General features: G+C 46.6%; 1 protein-coding gene across 1 annotated transcript in view; it reads left to right on the forward strand.

Annotated features, from left to right (window-relative positions):
• The first annotated feature begins 6,999 nt into the window (after positions 1-6,999).
• BCL2 (BCL2 apoptosis regulator) overlaps positions 7,000-18,956 on the forward strand; it is a 96,635-nt gene continuing 84,678 nt past the window's right edge. The window contains exon 1 of the mRNA XM_066559273.1: positions 7,000-8,722. Within this exon, the coding sequence (XP_066415370.1) occupies positions 8,132-8,722 (591 nt within the window). The 5' untranslated portion in view covers positions 7,000-8,131. The remainder of the gene's footprint in view (positions 8,723-18,956) is intronic.

Raw genomic sequence — 18,956 nt, forward strand, 5'->3', positions numbered from 1 at the left:
CCCAACATTCTAAGGTTTTAAATGGGAGAAGGCCATTTTGCAACTGGAGCTCCTGTTTTTTCCACTTCAGTACAAGTAGCAGGCCAAACTAGATTTCTCCTCAATCTTTTTCATAATTTAGCCTTGTAAGTGAAATAAGATTATCTTGTAGTTCCATTTAATTGGGTTTTTTCCTGCCCAGCCAGTACAAGGCATGCTGTAGAGTAGGTATGTGCATGATGGTCTGTCAAAAGCTGGTAGTAAAAACCTCATGAAGTAATTTCCTTTCCTCTGTCATTGGAGGGAGACTTCAAAAGGTGTCTGTCTTGCCATGCCTCTCATCCTCTCTTTTACTACTTTCAACCTAAGTTGCTCTAAATTGGTGGAAAAGGTTAAATGGGGGTGATGGTCTGCAGTGGGAGGAAAGAATGCTGGTAAGCTTTTGGATGAAACTTGCACTGACAGAAGTGGAAAGTGAAATTATTTTTTTTTTAACCCAAAAGATGTGTATCTAATTTTTGGAGGGGGGGGTGGGGCAGAATCTAATTTGATGTGGGAGATTCATTTCATAGACTTGATTGGGAAGGTTTGCTGTTTGGGGAAACCTTGATGAATATTATACTAAGTCTCCTCTGTGGTAGAATACCATCAATCCAGTCTGAATTTTTTTTTCTTTAGGTTGAAAACAAGTTTGTTTTCAGCTTGGAGGGGAATCCCCATGTTAATTTTAAACCTTTCCAGTTCTAACTCTCAAGTTGATTCTGTAGTTGTGCTGCTAGAGCAACGTAAATAAACATAAGGGGCAAGAGCAAAACATGCATGATTAACACAGTCATGCTACCAAGCACCAACAATCAACTCCCTTGACCAAAAAAGGTGTTAAATCTGTAAAGATAGCAACTGTAAATAATGTATATAAAATTAGGTCTAAAATGAAATTTTTAATGACACAGGTTACTTGCAGCTGAGGGGAACAGCCTTTTCAAAGCTAACAGGTGCTTCAGAGTTGTTAAAATGAAGTGTGTTGGTCTTTATTTCAAAGCATTTACTCAAAAAAGTGTTTTCCCCCCTTTTTGCTTTAAGAAATTTTAACAGGTGTAATAAAAGTTTATGAAGCAGAGATGGATGTTCCTGTTTGTCTAGAAGACTGTTTTGATTGCCTGTTCCTTTGTGCAGAACCTGCCTGCTTTGCTCCTCTGCAGTTTCATCTGGGAAGCTGGTGTCCAATCCTTTTGCACAGAGCACAAAGACAGGGCATGGGCGGCACTGCCTCAGTCACCAGCACAGGTTGGTGTCTTGCGAAAGGTGACGAGACAGCTCAGCTCTTGTGAAGGCAGGACCCTATTGCCACATAGAGAAGTGCAAGAGTACTGCCACAAGAGATGTCAGAGAAAAAGATATCCAGGGCTGTTTGCCTCCTTCCAATCCAAACCGTGGGGCCTATGGATCCTGACAAGAAGTGAAGATGGTTGAGGGATGAGTACAGTAAAAGGCATCTGAAAGCCAGGAGCTGTTTGCTATGTTGGACCCTAAGGATATTATCCAAGTATCTCATCCAGCTGCCTTTCCTGATGAGTGCAATTAAACCCATGAAATAAACCATAATTGCAGGTTGGGCGTGCTTTAAGTGTTTTACAGTAGCATTATCTGCTCTGTAAGCACTTCCAGCCAAAAAGGATCCACTCCACACCTGCAGCATTTGCAACACCAGCAAGATAAAAGGCAATCTCCCATTTCAGGAATGCACTCTGAAGAAGCGAGAAAGTTTGTTCAGGTTAGCCTGCCATCATCCTGGTTAAGAATGAGGAAAATATGCATCCAGGCTTCAAGGGTAGTACCTTTTCCTATGCTTTTTTTCATGCAGAAAACTGATTTTTAAAGCGTGCTATACAACAGACAGCTGCTTCCTAGGCAGCAATGCTGGGCCACGCGTTGAGCAAACCAGCTGAGAGAGTCTAAGCAATAAATGGTGGCACCTGATAGCAGAGAGTTATGTGCATCCATGCAAGTCTCTACAAGAATATTGCTTTCAAGACATTTCATCCAGCTTGGCAGAGATACCATAGATCCTCTGTGGGTATTGTGGTCTCACGGACAGAAACAAACATGAAGGTCATGTGGTTGGTGGTTAGTTTTACTCGGGGCGAGTTAGAAAGCTCTTGCAGGAACAAAGGCATGCAGAGTAAATGAATGCTGGCATGGGAGGGAGCAGCACTGAATGCCTGGAACTGAGGGAAACAGGGCCATAGTGGGTGGCATAGACAAATACCTCACTGGACATGGCACCAAAAAGCATTTACAGAGCCATTGGCTGTGTGAGGAGCGGGTTGGTGATTTGCATATGTGCAAATTCCCCACCTGTGGGCACGGTCTTAGTGGACTCCTTCAGTAACGCCAGTATTTAAGCTGTACTCCAACACCATAAGGCAATGGATCTCTTCTGATGTCATAGGTGTATTTACCTATGTTGCTCTAAATGCTTTTTTCAGGTCACTCCAATTTAGCTTACTGTTGTTGGGGGTTTTGATTGGTGGTGATGGTGGTTTTGATTTTTTTCCAGAATAGAAAACCCCTGCAGATTTTCAGAAAAAAAATGTGGCAATGTCATTGCTCACTGTGAGTGCAAACACACATCCTGCTTGTTTCGTGCCTGCTCAGGCAGGGCTTTAAACAACCATTTGCTTCTCTCTAACTTCCCTGCACATGAGCCAAGGAAATGAAAGGGTGGGCAGGCCACCACGGACCAGGATTGCTGCTGAAAGCCTGTTGATGTTAACACAAAGGTACGGGGAAAAGGTGTCTGCTTTCAGGTTGTTGGGAAGTTTAGAGTTGCCAGACATTACAAACGTTTCTACATAATTTGTTAATAATGATGTAGCAGGGGGCATCTGGGAGGCCACTGAAGAAAGAGCAGGCTTTCCAGGATCCTGTCTGGTCAGTTGCCCAAGCATGGATAAGAAAGCCATCTCAAGAAAATAATCTGTCCCTCATGCTACCAGACCTGACTGATGCCTAAATGGCAATGCTTTCACTTCTCTTCAGTGTCAAAAGAGCTTTCTTGCAGGTGAGCTGCTGCTTGTATTCCTAATCAAGTTCCAATTCTTCGTACAGCTAATTCTTCTAAGTCTGATTAACTTCGGTGGGCTGACTCACATAAAGGTAAATGTGTGTGGAAGGACTTGCAGGATCAGATCTTGAGTAGGCAGCATCTTATTCTGCTACCTAAATGCCCCATGATTTCTTAAGCTGACTTTATGCACTGATTGCATGTTCCTTAAGAAATCCTGAGCTTCTCTTGCCATTTCTTCCATCTGCCTCCAAAACCATATTGCCTTTGTTTTGGATGTCTTCTTAACTGTTGTTTTATCCTGCTGAGCTCAGACAAACAAGCAAGGTGAAAAGCAGTGCTGTGATGCAAACTCGTGACACTGTAATAGATGTTTATCACCCATTCAGGTAGCATAATTGCTTTTAAGATGCCGCTCCCTTCAATTAGAGCCATACAGGTCAGATGCAATGCTTTTGATGTTTAATGTTAAGAACAAGGCTTCAAGTGTGCATAATTTTGTTTTGCTTTTTTACAGAGTCCCAATTTGTCGTTCTTCAAGGCACAGTTTTTGTTTCCCATCACCCAATGCTAATACCCTTGCTTAAAGCAAATGCTTCCTGGGATTTTTCCCTTGTGTTTTTTATATTTTTTGGTACAGTCTCAGCTGTGTTTGGTGTTAGCAAGCTTTCTGGTTAACCATGACCACTATTTTCCTATTAAACTTTTTTTAAAAGCTGGGAGCTATCATTCCCATAACAAAGTGTTGAATGTGGAGCTGGTGAGGAAACAGCATCATCACTAAATCCCTTTCAAACAGGGTAGCCCATAAAATTTTGCTGTACCTGTTTCCATCAGGAATCAGTTATAAATTATGAAACTCTTATTTTACTGACTGTGTCCTCAGTACACTCTGTTCATTTAGCTGCCCTCACTTGCATTTCTACATGCAAAATACCTTTAAATACCATAAAATCAGTGATATTTTCAATTCCTCCTTACAAAATCCCATTGATTTTATATGCACCTTTTGTATCCGTCTCATAGTGATTTACTCTTTGGGCTTTAAAACTGATCTTGCTAGGACTTCATTGTGCACCTAGACAGGGTTTCTGTGTTACTCAACATCTCTGTCTGATGCATTTTCAGTTGCAGGACCAATTGCATTAGATTCAATCACCAGCACAGTGACGGACTGAATGAGCATCCAAGTTGGCTATGGCCGTTCTGATTTCCTCTATCACTTGTCCCATTTAAACCATGGAAATGTTACATGGAAATGTCAGGTTACTTTCAGTTTTGAGAGACCTCTCGTTCTTTGTTCTCTTTCGGTGAATGAATATGAAGGTGATGATGTTACTTGGTTGACAGATCCCTTGTCTGCATTTCTGCCATCAGAAGCCATCCCTCAGCTCATTGCAAGCACTTTACTTTTGTGAGTCTTTCATATGGATGGAGATGAGATGCGCTTATCATTAAACCATGCTGTGAGTTACACACTCACCCTGGTCAGGTACAGCCCTTAGTCCACGATTTCACAGAGCATCATCAGTCTTATCTGAACTCATTTCACTTGCTGTCCTGCAATCTCTGTCCCTCTTAACCCCCAAGAACTCAACCATCCACAGCCAACCCCGTCTCACACATCGGCGGCGGGAATGCACACAGGACGGATGAGAGGGCACCGCCTCGCCCCCGCAGTTTCCCGGGCGGGTATGAGGCGAGCGAGCTCCGAGCTCCCTCAGGACGGAGCGGGGTCCCGGGGCTGTCGGGGCCGAGCTCCGAGCTCCCTCGGGACGGAGCGGGGTCCCGGGGCTGTCGGGGCCGAGCTCCGAGCTCCCTCAGGACGGAGCGGGGTCCCGGGGCTGTCGGGACCGAGCTCCGAGCTTCCGCAGGGAAGGACGGAGCGGGGTCCGGGGGCTGTCGGGGCCGAGCCCGGAGGGAAGGACGGAGCGGCGGCCGCTGGGTGGCAACAGCCGCCCGCCGGAGAGGAGAGAGAGCAGGGAGAGGAAGAGGAGACAGGGAGAGAGGGGAGGATGCTGGCACTAGGTATGGTGCCGAGTGTCTCCCCGTGCCCCCCTAAAAACAGACGCCAGACGGGTTAAACACCCTGAAGGCCGCCTCAGGCACCTGGAAAGATGCTGTTTCGTACATGGCCGAAACCAATTCCTCGGTGCGGCCTCGAAACAAAACCCGGATCACCGAGGGCACAGGTGAGCTCCGTTTAGGAGAATCCGTCTCGTTTGGACGCGGAGAGTTCCCCTTCCTCTGTTGGAGGGACACCTGCTCACCCTTCCCACACCAGTGCCTTTTCCTCAGAGGAGCAGTCACCCTGTGAACCACGCGTGACCAGTCCGTGCCTGAAGGAACTATCTCTAACTAAAAGCATACTTGGAAGGCAGGGTACATTCATTCCCAGTGCCCCCTGTCCAAGAGAACTCATGGTCACAGCTTTGTTTATGCATTTTATTCCTTTTAGCTTCGGGGGAGTTTACAGATGAGATTGTCATCCCAATCACCCTTATAGCGACAAAAACTGGAAGAATTTATCAAACGTCTCTTTTCCCCTCCTGTACTGAGCAGAGAAAGGCGCCGGGGATGACCTCCTCCCGTTCGGCTTGGCATTTCCCCGGTATGGTGCCCCATTGCAGCTGGGGCAGTCCCAGCATTACACATCCCTGGCCCCCAGTGTCGCGGCTCGGGATGGCAAGGGGTCTGAGCCACAACTATTTCCCAGCTCTGTGGGTTTAATCAGCTTTAAAGGTTAACTCTGCTTCTTTGGTCAGCTCCTGATTGACCTCATCTTCAAGCAGCTCCTCAATGCCGCTCTTCAATGTAAAAAAATTCTTCAGGCCGGGGCACAGGGACAAACCTGAGCTCCGTTTCTACAAAAAGTCCTAAAACCTAACTCCCTGCCTGTCCCTGAAGACGGGCCGGGAGGGCGGCCTGCGCGGAGCAGGTGTGCGGGACCCCGCATGGCCCGCACGGAGGGGGGCACCCGGACAGCCGGGCCGGCGGCATCGGCAGCGCACCGCTCCGCGGGCCGCGCACACGCTCCAACCAAAATGCACGGCGCCCCGCACGCCTGCAGCGGGCCACTTTGCTTTTTAAAAAGGTGCATTCGGACTTCTTTTTTTTTTTTCTTTTATATCTCCCTCCCCGTTTCATTTATTTAAAAAAAAAAAAAATTTAAATGAATCCGAGCGGGGCGGCGGCGGCGGCGCGGAGCGGGACGCGCTCCGCCGCGGAGAGCCGGCAGCCCCCGGCCCCGCCGCCGCTTGCTCCGCACGGGCGGCGGTGGCGGCGGGGCCGGCAGCAGCACCCGCGGCCCTGGAGCCCGCCGCCCCTCCGCGCCCGCCGCTCCGCCGCTCTCCGCGCCTCCTCCGCCGCCCCGCCGCCGGCCCCAGGCCCGCGCCGCGATGGAGGGCGGGCCTGGACCGCGGGGGGCTGCTCTCCTCCCCCCGCCGCCGCCTATATTTTTTTTCTTCTTCTTCTTTTTTTTCTTTTAAGCACCCCCCCTCCCCATTTCCCCCTTTTCTTGAATGAAGCGTGAGGCGGAGCTCTAGGAAACCACCGCGCCCGGCTACGCCGCGCGGGGCCGGAGCCACCCCTCGGGCTCCGCTCCTCCCCGCCTCTCCCCGCCCCCGCCGCTCCGCTCCGCTCCCCCCGCCGCTGCCGCCGCCGCCGCCGCCGCCGGGAGAGCTCCCCGCCCGCGCCCGCCGCCGCTCGGAGCCGCCGCCGCCGCCGCCGCCGTCCGGAGCCGCCGCCGCCGCCGCCGGCAGCAGCAGCGCGGAGCGCCCGGAGGAGCCGCCCCCGGCCGGCGGGGTGCGCGGGGCTGCGCGGGCGGGCGGGCGGGCAGCGGCGCCGCGGCCGCGGTCCCCATCGGCACCAGTCACACCGCACACACGCCCCGTCCGCGCCCCTCTTCGGCAGCGCCAGGGGCTCTTCCTCCGCCGATACAAAGCTGCTCGGGAAATGGCAGCAGTCAAAAGCAATTTTCCTTCTTTATTTTTATTTTCGTTTTTTAATTAATATTTTTTGGCGCTCTTTCTTGTGAAAAAGAATTAATTTCCTAAATCCATACAATTTTTTTTTTAAATTTTTAATTTTTTGGGTGTGTGCGTGCGTGTGTGTGGAAGCACCGGGTTCCTGCGATCGGTGTCTGAATGAAACTACGTAAATGCATATGTCTGTACGTTGCACTGGAGGGAAAAACAGAGCACTTCGGCGAGAGCTTGGATTCAAATGTGGTTCATCTGGTCTCCAGGATTTTCCGTCTCTTTGGGGTTGTTCGCCTTCCCGGTCTGCGAGGCGGGATTTTCTGAGCTTTGACACATCTTTGGAGATGTCTGTTAAACAGGAGTCTGGGAAAAAACATTTGAAATCGTAGAATTATTTTTTTTTTGCCCCTTTCCCATCCCCTTGTTGACTTGAAGCATCAAAGCAACCAGAACTTCACGCTTCTGAAGACTTGTGATGTTTGGATTTTATTGTTGCTATTTTTCTTTTAGAGGAAACTTGACAGAGGAACATATTTATAGTCCAAGTAAGTACTTTACAGAGGAAATTTAGTTTGTGTAACAAAAAAACCCAAAACCTAATGTTGAGGTTTCTAGCATAAAGTGCATTGGATTAACGTCCATCCAAGGCTGCTTTAGCAAATTGTGTTGAATTGCAATTTTTACAGTGTGTGTTCGTCCGCTCTTTCGTGTCCATGGTAGTCCAGCACCTAGGGGAAAATGCACCTGATTTTGAGTCGGTATAATATTTTTTAAGATGTATTTCAACACCGAGGAGGAAATGGTCCTAAAGTAAATTTATAATAAGTAATAAATGTGCACCTGGAAGTAAAGTATTTACAGCATTCTAATCCCTATTTATGCCGTGCATCTCAAACCAAGGAGGAAACACTGAGAAGACAAAAGTACCTCCGAGACCCCGAGAGCTCCCCCACACCAGCATGAATGAAACCGTGTCCAATACAATAACTGGATTATAATTTTTGGTGTTATTAATTTTATTATTATTGGCTGCTTTACTTTTTTGGGTTCATCCTGCTCCTCTTCTTCCTCTCTCCCTTCCTCTTGCTGCTTCCTCGTGGGAATTATGGCTCATCCGGGGAGAAGAGGTTACGATAACCGGGAGATAGTGCTGAAGTACATCCACTATAAACTCTCTCAGAGGGGATACGACTGGCCTGCCAGTGAGGACAGGGCATCCCTGCCTCCAGGTCTCTCTGCTCCTGCTGCTGCTGCGGTTGCTGCTGCTGCTGCTGCTGGGACTTCCTCTGATCACACTGGGCTGGTGTCTCCGCACCCCGAGCCCCCCGGCTCGGCTGCTGCTAGCCATGCGCCCCCGGCCGAGGGGCTGCGCCCCGCACCCCAGGTCGTGCACCTCGTCCTGCGCCAGGCAGGGGATGAGTTCTCCCGACGCTACCAGAGGGACTTTGCCCAAATGTCCGGCCAGCTGCACCTGACGCCCCTCACGGCCAGGAGCCGCTTCGTGGCGGTGGTGGAGGAGCTCTTCCGAGATGGGGTTAACTGGGGCAGAATTGTGGCCTTCTTCGAGTTTGGCGGTGTGATGTGTGTGGAGAGCGTCAACCGGGAGATGTCTCACCTCGTGGACAGCATCGCCGCCTGGATGACCGAGTACCTGAACCGGCAGCTGCACAACTGGATCCAGGACAACGGAGGCTGGGTAAGTGCCTTGACTGCTCGGTTCCTCTCCCGGCTCCAGCCCGCGGCTGGTGGGACCCCAGGATGGGCAGTGCCCGGGATTGCAAAGCAAAAGGTTTGCCCAGGGGGTGTCTGCAGTGCGATGTGCCAAAGCAGTGCAGGCCTTTTGCCAGTTGTCAAGTTTCACCTCCATGCAGGGTAGGGTGGAGTGGTTTGAGTTGAGGGGAACTGCTACAGCTTGTGAACAAAAGGGGTGGGCAAGTCTCTGTCTTCATCTGCGGTCTCCACTTTCCTGTAGTCTCCACTTCTCCTGTCCACCCTCACCTGCTGGCAGAATGGAGGCAGGTTCCTAGCCAGGGCAGGTTCCTAGCCAGGGCACATTCCTAGCCAAGGCAGTGTCGTGCAGTGGGGTGGGAGGGGGCAGCACAGATGCCCATGCCAGAAGAGGCATACACACTGCAGTAGGTCCCAGGCAGTGTCGGGACAGCAGGGGCCACCTGTGTGTGTGTGCTTGCAGTATCCCTACCTGCGAGGGGTGATGTACCAGACTGGTGTGCAACAAACATGGGATGCTGGTTTTGCCAGCAAGCAGGTGGCCATCAGTGACAGTGTCTGCAGCTGTGGTTGTCACTGGAGTGGGGTTTTATGGGATAAAATAAGTCTAGAGTGAAAAATCTTTGTCTTGAGATGAAACAAAGGTGCTGGGAGACGTGTTCTGGAAAATGAGTATTTGTCGTGATCTGATGAGTGGCTGTGTTTCTGGGGTAGAGATCACCTCTGTCTGGGGCAGGCTTCAGCATCAACTAGAAAGGGAAGCTTTCCACTGGTGGAAAATGGACAGCTTTTTCACTTGTAGTCAGTTAAAAGCTTTTCCTCTCTCCCTCTCTTTCCAGAATAAGTAACTGCATTGAATCAGAAGGGTATTTATTTCCTTTTTTCCTTTATTATTTGATGTCCTGGAACAACATGTGGTCCCAGCTGCTCTCCCACAAACCAAACCTGTTGTTGTATGTGTAGAGCTTATGATATTACTGTTTTGGAGGGAGAAATGGCAAAAGTTATACTGAAGAAGAAACCTATGTTGAGAGCTGGCAAAACTCACCTAGAAATGGAGGTCAGCTAGGTAGGACACTGGCAATTTCAGGTTCTCCTGTGAAATACGGAAAGCTGACTCAATTACACAGCACACCTTTAAGAGGTGTATGTAGAAAAATGTAAATTACATGTATGTTTCCCAGTTAACATGTTTTTCAAGCTTGGTGTTTGTTAGCACTGGGTCTCTTGGTAAATCAGTGTTAGGCTATGTGCTGCCTGCATTGACTATCTCTGTTAAAAAATGAAGGTGTTGCCTTCCCTGCTGCTGAACCTGCCTGACTAAAGGGGATTCATGTCCAGGGATGCAGAGGACATCTCCTGCTGCTATAACAGAGGGAGCAAGGCTTTGGGGCCCTTTTCTCACCAGGAATCCACACTGCGCACCTCCCAGAGGAGTGCTGCTGATCCCTGCCTACAAGTCACACTGGAGGCAGGATTGTTCTCCTGCTCTCCTCTGCTTCCATCAAGAAGAAAAAAAAAAAAAATCAAGATTCATGGGGCCAGAAGGGGGAGCAAAAAATGTGTGTGTGTGTGTGTCTGTGTGTCTGTGTATTATATACAAATAGGCACACATACACAGACACACACTTATGTATATGCACACATACACACAGCATGACTCCAGCACTTGGTTGTTGGGACCACACTTGGGAGAGGCAGGTCTATCCCCTGACCCCCTAGTTCATGGATCACTACAGAGGGTTTGTTAGTGCTGTGGGGGTCTTTTTTCACAAAACAGATAACTGGAGGGAAGAAAAAAAACCCTGAATGGTTCAGGCTTTTGGAGAGCTTGGCTTGTTCAGAGACGAGCAGCTAAAGGGTTAGGGATTTTGGAATTGCACTTCTGGGCTGGGATGCCTGACTTGTGCGTAAGTCCCTCCTCAGGCTGGAAGCCCGTCTGCAGAGCTGGGGCCCTTGGTTAGCTCCAGAGCCAGTGAAGTCATTCTGTTGACTCCAGTGAGCTTTGGATCAAATCGTAAGCATGCTGGAGATGTATTGTCCTGTGGGTGTATTGTGTAAAGAGAAACATAAATAATGAATAAAACTGAGAATGTGAAAAGACAGGTGTGACCAGGCGTGATTGGCCAGAGGAGGTGAATGCTGGAGCTGTTGCTTGACAGTTAGAAGTACAAGAAACTCGGACTGTAAGCAATCACTGCCTTTAAAAGGAAAGGATTCTTCTTATCAATAGCCATTTAATTGTTTATTGAGGTTTCCTGTCAACAAAAGCTCCAGAATTTGGATGCACGTGATACTGTTTACTGCCTCTTGTTATTTGTAATGTACGCATGGAAGATGTGCAAAATACTACCTGAAGGTGGCTTTTGCTTGTCTCTCTGGTATATGGCTGGTACCTTTGAGCCCTAGCATTATTAAACACAGGCAAAACCTTATAGCTGGTTACAAAGAACAAAAGACTAACATGAAGTTGCAAACACAGTTTTTGGGATCCTCTCTTCAGGCAGAAGAAATCAAGGAGGACATGAGGCAGTGGATTTTTCTTTTTTCTTTTTCTTCTTTTTTTTTTTTCTTCTTGATTTCAGGATCTGTCAGTGTAAAAGGATGCTTTAATACATGTGCTTGGTCTTCAACTTGCCTCTTGCACGATACCCCATGTATGAACCTTATTCATAAATGGCTCTTCCAGAGTGGCTTTGTATGTGGTCATGCTTGATAGGACTTCAGGACAGCCTCTTGCAAGATCTCCCTGTCATGCAGGGTGCTACAACAGGCAGGAGCCCTGGCTGCTGTAGCCTTCTCCTCCTTTATATTTTGGCTCCCTGTTAGTTTGTGGAGTGGTAAGTTTATTAGAGGCTGCACGGTACCAGAGAAGAGAGTGTCACATTTAGTCATGAGAGCATGTTTTACACAGCAGGTAATTTGGGCAGCACGGGCCTTGTGTCTCATGAATGGGCCTGTGTCTTACACTCAGGTCTGAAATTTAGTTGATGTGTTTTTCTTGTTTGTCTGTTTGGTCTGAATCCATTCTATAAGTTGACAGTGTGTTTTCAGGATGTGAATTCTTTATATTGCAAGGGAAACAAAGAAGGAAAGCATATCGAAGGGCAGGGTGGGAGGGGTATATAGCTGGGGGAGTATAAATTTTAGGCACTAGACATTGCTGATAATGGTGTCTGGGGTTGTTAATGCCCTTACAATACACAGCCTCATGGGTTTGTTCAAAACTTAGAAAAAGCAACAGATGGGGACTGCACGTAATCTGCATTATTAGCTTGTGGTTCTGGTGGCAAATAAATGCTGCTTTCAAAGATTTTCACTTTGGCCAGGATACCGCAATATTGTACTTTGGCCTGATAACATCTTAATTGTATTAAAAAAGAAAAAAAGAGGAGAACTAGCTCATCTCTGCAATTTTGTGGTACTTGGTATAATATATGCTTTCTGATTAAAAACTTAATGGCTTCATTTTAATTTCCAGAGCTACAGAAGGACTGGCTTGGCAGTGGCCTGTCGCACTTGGCAACTTTTTTTGACGTTGACATGGGGAACACTGAAGGGATGCAGTTGGTGTGGGAGAAACAACTGTGTTTGTCTTGCAGTGATGGGTTCCCTCTTTGGGCACACAACCTAACAGACGTGGGATCCATGCTTGGCTCTGGGCACTTGTAGTCCAACATATGGCTTTCTCCCCAAGCTGTTAAAGAAAAAAACAAGAGCGTGAGCACTACAGAAGGAGACACAGGCACCATCATATTTACATAGACATGTACATTTTGATATAAAGTATGAGAAGAAGCCCAGGTGAGAGAACCAGAGAGAAGATTCAGCCAAGAACACCTAATTTTAAATTACTGTATTTACATTTGAACCAGGAATGCAATGGCCATGTGCTTTCATGTGATTCTGTTCCTTTGTTGTGGTTCTTTATATTCTGCTCGAGAGTTAAGGCCACATACGGAGAAGGATTTAGATGTCTGAAGAGGACCTTAGATGGAACATAAGCACTTGCATCCTCCAAGTGCCCGCCTAGCCAGAGTGGTGATGGAAGTCCCTGGCTTCTCACTGTTCCTCACCTGAGCTAGTCAGGAGCTGATTCTGCCTTGAGAGAAGGGAGGGACTTCGGGGCTGTATGGGACACCATCCCCAAGAATCTCCATGTCCCAAAGCTGGCAGACACCCTTTGGCCCAGCTGCTGTCACTTAGGTGCCATCCTCACCTGCAAAAGCATCTGAGGAGAAGTCCCCACTTTTCCTGGCAGCTCCTTCGTTTAGGCCTTTCCTGAGCTTTGGCAATGAGACTTTCTTTTTCCAGCCTGGCAGTGGGGCATCACATCTCCAACATCTCTGGAGGTTTCACCTTCCAGGTGGCTGCTGATTTTGCTGAGGTGTCTTCCCCTTTGGCAACAGGTCTCCTTCTAATTCTGCAGGGGTGAGATTTCATTTGGTGGAGGAGGAAGAACTAGGGTGTCTAATTCCTGCAGTCTGATGTGTTTTCTCAGGTGGCTGTCCACAGCCAAATGAATAAATGCTTCTTAGATGAGCAACAAGACCCCAGCTTTCTCTTCTCCTGAGCTGACTGTCCTAATGACTGATGATTTATTACTCTTTTTACTCTTTTATTTTGTGCCTATTAAATAATTAATTTTCTTTGCTTGGTGGCACACCTTGGAAAGGAAGCTGGGAGGATCTCTGTGCCCTGCAGTGGTCCATGGCTGTGTCATGAAGGTGAGGGATGGCAGAGGCATCTGCCTCCAGGACAGAGCTAGAGATCATGGACCACTGTGGCACAGGGCCTTTCCGGAGCTTGTGCGTGGGGCACTGACCAAAATCCCATCCCTTCTGGGCTCTGGATTTGGGCCGCTCTGCTAGGCACCCTCCTGCACAACACACTGCTTCTTGTGCAAGTCCCAAGCAAAAGCCTCTTGCTCTGTCAGCACAGGACTTCACCTGGCTTGCAGAGGGATGCCAGGTGCTTTGCCAAGGAGAGCATGGAGCAGAGGAGCTTTGGCTTTCTTCAGTGGCAATGCGCGGCCTTGTAACAACTCAATCCCCAGTGGGGCTAACCCCAAGTCACTGTTTGACTGGTAAAGGAAACTATCTGAAATCCACTCAGTTAAATAAGTGAATTGGCAGTTTCAAGTGTTGCACCTTCTAGGTCCTTTGCCAGTTTTTGTGGCTTTGTGGGTTTATAATCAAATTCTCAAAATATTATCAAAATATTTTTCTTTTTGCTGTAGCTGAAGAAAAAGAAATTTGTTCTGGGGAGGATCTGTGCCGAAGCAAGGAGAAGTGCTAGGGCAGAAAGAGAAAATGATTGTGGTTCTCTAGTCCCTTTCATTTATAATAGCTTTCTCTGTAATTTGCAAAAACAGTGGGCTGCATATTTTCTCAGAAGTCTGTTTTTTTTCTAAAAAAACAAAAAAAATGTATTGCTGTGACCTTTAAATTTCAGAACCAGGGGTCTCACTTCTGGAGATGATGTCATTTGCCTTGATCTTGCAAAGAACTGTAAAGTTCAAACAGCAATCCTATTAAAAAGTTTTACTTTACTTTCAATATCAAGAAATAAGTTTGTTCTGTGTCTGCACTAACACAGGCATCTCCCAAGCTGCTGTGTTCACTCTGCTGGACAGTAAGGAGCTTAGTTTTTTGAGTATGTAGCTTGAAATTCAGAGTCGGTAATCCATGGAGAAAATCCAGTTGAATTTTTCTGCCGAGGCACAAGCGTTCCTCCGATGGCAAAGCACGGCTCTAGCAGGAGAATCACAAGACCTATGCAGTGATGTGTGAAATTGCATGTGGAGCAGAAGCATTTTCCCAGCAGCCAGATCCCAGGGCCCGGGCTTCCTAAGGCAGCATGGGAACTTTGTACTGCATGGCCAGCAAACATTGAGCCCTGGTGCTCAATACAGGTGTCCTTGATGAGAGAGAGACGGTCATCTCTCAGCAGGTTGGACCTGGTGGAGAGGTGGATGCAGAAATGGGAGTGGTGCTCATGTGTCGCTCTGAAACCTCTGCTGTGGTTTTGGTCTCGTGTGGTGGTTTGTGCCTGGTGCACAGAAAGCCAGCCAGGCTCTGCCATCACCACCAAGCGGTGCTGGGCTGGGGCTTGGGCTTAAGGGTGGCTGAAGTGGTGGCTCTCTGCTTGCTGGTGCGGGATGCCAGCAGTTGTGCTGTGTCCTTGTCTCCCATCTTGCTCTGCAGCCCGCTCGCTGAACCAACCCAAAGCCTTTCATCACCACAATCCTGCCCCAGGGCTCTGGCATGGCAGTGGCTACTGGCTTCTGACCTGAGGTCTGGGTAGCCCCAAACTGGGTCAGCAGCCTGGGCAGTCATGGAGCTAAAAAACAGTGTAAAAGATCTGATTGAATAATGACTATCCTGTTAGCAAAGAGGATTTTTACTTGTTGCCTGATTCATTTCCATCCCTTTTGGTGATCAGGATTATGGTGAGACGTTCTGGTTCTCTGCCTGTTTTTACTTTCTGCTTCAAGGTGGAGCAGCAGTCCTCAGCTTCCTGACTGCCCCTTCCATCCCTGCTGCTGGCACTGGGCACTGGGTGCTGGGCAGGGTGCTGGGCGCTGCCTCCTGGCCCTCGGGAACTATGTGTGCCAGCTCTGGCCTTGCCCTGCCCACCTCCATCCTTGTTTTATTTTCCTTCACACCCTTGGGAGGGTGGAGCCCAGCCCTGTTTGGTTTGTTGGTTTTTTAAAAATAATTTATTTATGAGCACCTCGTGCCTGCCCTCCTGCTGATTTAGTAATAATAATAACAACATTTGTTACTCAGTGGCAGCAAAATACTGATTATTTCTAAGGGCAGTACTGGCCTGTTTTATTTTCCATTTCATATATAATAATAGGATGGATGAAGGTGTGCAATGCCATAAATCTTCTCTTCCCCAGCAGGATAACATCCAGGCCTTGGCAAACATGAATGCTGATGACAGATTTGAGGGATTTTTATTTTACTCTGGCTTTCAGTCTCATTAACAATCTGATGGCTTTTTTTTTTGCCTTTTTTTTCCTTTTGGCTTCCAAAAGACTATGAAACCAGATAACTTTTCCAAATGCATCTGAAAGTCTGGAATTTATTTTCTGTTATTTTATCTTAATGTTAGTTTGCTGTCATAATTATTGTATATTGATAGACTTTACAAAATTCCCCCTTGCTGGAAAGTTCCTTGCCAGTTTCTGGATTTTACAGTTAATGAGTAAGAAAACAAATCCGATGTTAGAAAGTGTTGCCATTGACTTCAATAGGAACAGGAAGAGGCACTTAATTGGACAATTGTAGTTGTGTTTACTTTGTATATATGGCAAGAAAAATAAGATCAAATGAAAAAGCCACAGGTTTTCAGCTAATAGAACCAGCCTTTTCTGCAACACATGATTAACCTTTGGAAGTTGTTTTCATGGGAAAGCTGTGAGTGAAAGTACTGAGTTGCATCCAGGAAAAGTTTAGATATTTATTTATAAGAGTAAGGAAAACATCTGTGCTGCTGTTTGAGTCAAATTGTTGGAAAGGGCAGTCATACACCTTGGGGTAAATGTAACATCAGCTGCTGAAATCAGATCACCAGGTGCTGAGTGTAGAGCTTTCTCCAGGTAATGCTATTTCAAAATTATCAATTCCATTATTTCTCCCCCAGAGCACCTGGTGTTGGTTGGTGACTGGGGATACTGGGATGGATGTGCTGCTGGCTCATCCATCCAGGGAAAACTTACTCCTGCATGTGTTTTGTTAAGGTAATTTTAAATGCACTTGATGTGTTTCTGCACCTACATCATGGAATTTATTCGTGTGCTGACTGGGGTTCTGTTGTGCATTGCCATTTCTCATTTAAAGTTGCAAGCCAATCCTCCTTGCGTTTGTCATCGAAGTTCTGCAAAAAGAACCAGGAGCTGGATTTGACTGTGGTTTGACTTGATGATCTTAGCGGTCTTTTCCAACCTAAATGATTCTGTGATTCTATGATTTTGAAAGAAATAGGCTGCATCCTTCAGTGCATACATAATTTTATTGCTATTTTATTTAGGAAGCATGAAAAGAATGATTCTGCTTTGTTGATTGAAAAGGCAGCTCAGTGGGTTTCAGGACACTTTGGTGAGTAATTTAAGAATGTGGGCCAGGTACAATAAAAAGGAAAGGCCTCATTTTACCCCGCATAGTGACTGAAAGAGGCCATCACACAGTTGTTTGAGAAAGTAAGTAAGAGTCAGAACTTAACTTCCTCTTCTTGCTCTAGTAGTGAGTATACGATAGGAAATGGGGCAAATCACTAATATCTCTCTTTTTCAGTTAACCCATATATGAAATAGGTATTCTTGCTATATAGCGCACAAGGTATGGGAAATTTGTTGCTGCCATCGTGCTATCATGAACTGAGCTGATGATCTATAATTTAAAAAAAAGGAGTGATACAAGGTACAATTTTGAACAAAATGTCCAGTTTAGTAATTTGGAGTTTAGAATAAAGCTCAAATCTGTAGCATTACATTTTGTCATTGCTGGAGCTTGCTAGCCTGGGAAAGAGCAAAGTGAGTCAGATTGTGAAAGTATCTTGGGTGAGATTTGAGTGGAGAGGAGATAAAAGAAGGAAAAAAAACTCAAATGGAAATTAGGCTTAAACTTTTTCAGTTCCACTGTTTGAATGTTTGGCAATCCTTGTGATGGAAGCAGATTAAAAAGATGGGTTTCAGGTGTTGATTTCTAGTTTTTATGTAGGGGAAGGGTGAGCAGTGAGAAATGGCAAGTGATAGTATTTGTTTTCCTTTAAGTATCAGCACCGTTCATTTGGTGTTTCAAGAAGGAATTTGTCTTTCCTTTTCTATTCCCACTGTATGAAAAAGCTGTTTGTGACATTTCAGGAGTAGCATAGGTATATCATATGCACCTGTAGGAGGTATCTTTATACACTTGTATTCTTGTGTTTCCATTCACAAGATTCATTAAATGTTCAGATGCAAGTAGCAAAAGCGATTTAAAATATTTTTTTTTAAAAGTGAGTAGTAATCAAACCTTTTGGCATAATCATGAGCTTGAAGTTACTCTTAAATATCTTGCTGAACTGAGGCTTAGGAGACAAAATTTTTGTTATGTGCCTTGGAGAGACTTGCATGAGTCACTAGAAAAATGAAATAAGACCACAGACAGCAGGCCAGTGAAATCTATGGGACAGTCCTGTAGCCTGTTTTCATGATGGAATAACTATTGCAGGCTTTTCTCTAACAGAGTGAGCTCCTTTCTTAAGAATATTTTTCACATGTTCAGACTTGTTATAAGATGTAGTAGAGGATCCTATTTCTAATCTCTTATTTTTAATAGAGAAAAAAGAGTTAGAAATAAATCAAAGATAAATACTCTAGTAAATGAGTTGGCATTTCCATTAGCAGAATAAGATGGTCAGTGCTGTACATAGATAAAACCTGTTGAGGTTTCATTCTCAAGAATGAACTCACAGCTTAAGTAAAAAAAAAAGACAGAAAAAAACTGTAGTAATGACTCCCTGGTTCATAACTGAAGCAAATTCTACATTGTGCTCCAAGTGTCTGCAAATTTTTCCTCAAGTCAGACATATCCAAAGCCCCTCTCCTGAAGTGATCTGGCACATCACATTAAATCACACTCTCCAAATATCTAATCCTCTGTCTGCTGCTGGATGCGCAAGGTCCCAGATATAACTGAGGAGGAATCCTAATGCCTGTGTTATTTCCAGATTCCACCTTGACCCGTTCCTTTCTCTGTTTTCCAGATCTGCAGTAATTAGCAGCACTGCTGTGGAGCTTGGCTGAGGGAAAGGCTTTGCTCCTCACGGGGCCGGAGTCCCGCAGCAGGGCGCCCTTACAAGAGAGAAAATAAACCAATCTCTTGAAATGTCAGGTGGCAATCAAGGCTGCAAGTAAATGAGCTGGCCTGGAGTCTGTTCAGGCTTCTGCAGTAGCTCATGGCTGTCTGAAAAAAAAATCCCTTCAGTAGAAAATCCATGTATTTGGCTCTGGATTGAATGTGTGGAATCCTTGCCCGTTTGGAGTCAACAGCAATTTTTTTTCAGTATGGGTGCTAAAACTGGTGGTGTCTAGCCTCACACAGCAGTGATCATGTGGACAGACCCAGAAAGGGATCAGTGAGGTGTTGTGCAGAGCCCTGGTTACAGTGGGTGGTTGGGCACAGCTGTACAGTGGTGGAAAACTGGAGCAA

This window comes from Molothrus aeneus, chromosome 1 (genome assembly GCF_037042795.1).
Source record: "Molothrus aeneus isolate 106 chromosome 1, BPBGC_Maene_1.0, whole genome shotgun sequence".
NCBI classification, from domain to species: domain Eukaryota; kingdom Metazoa; phylum Chordata; class Aves; order Passeriformes; family Icteridae; genus Molothrus; species Molothrus aeneus.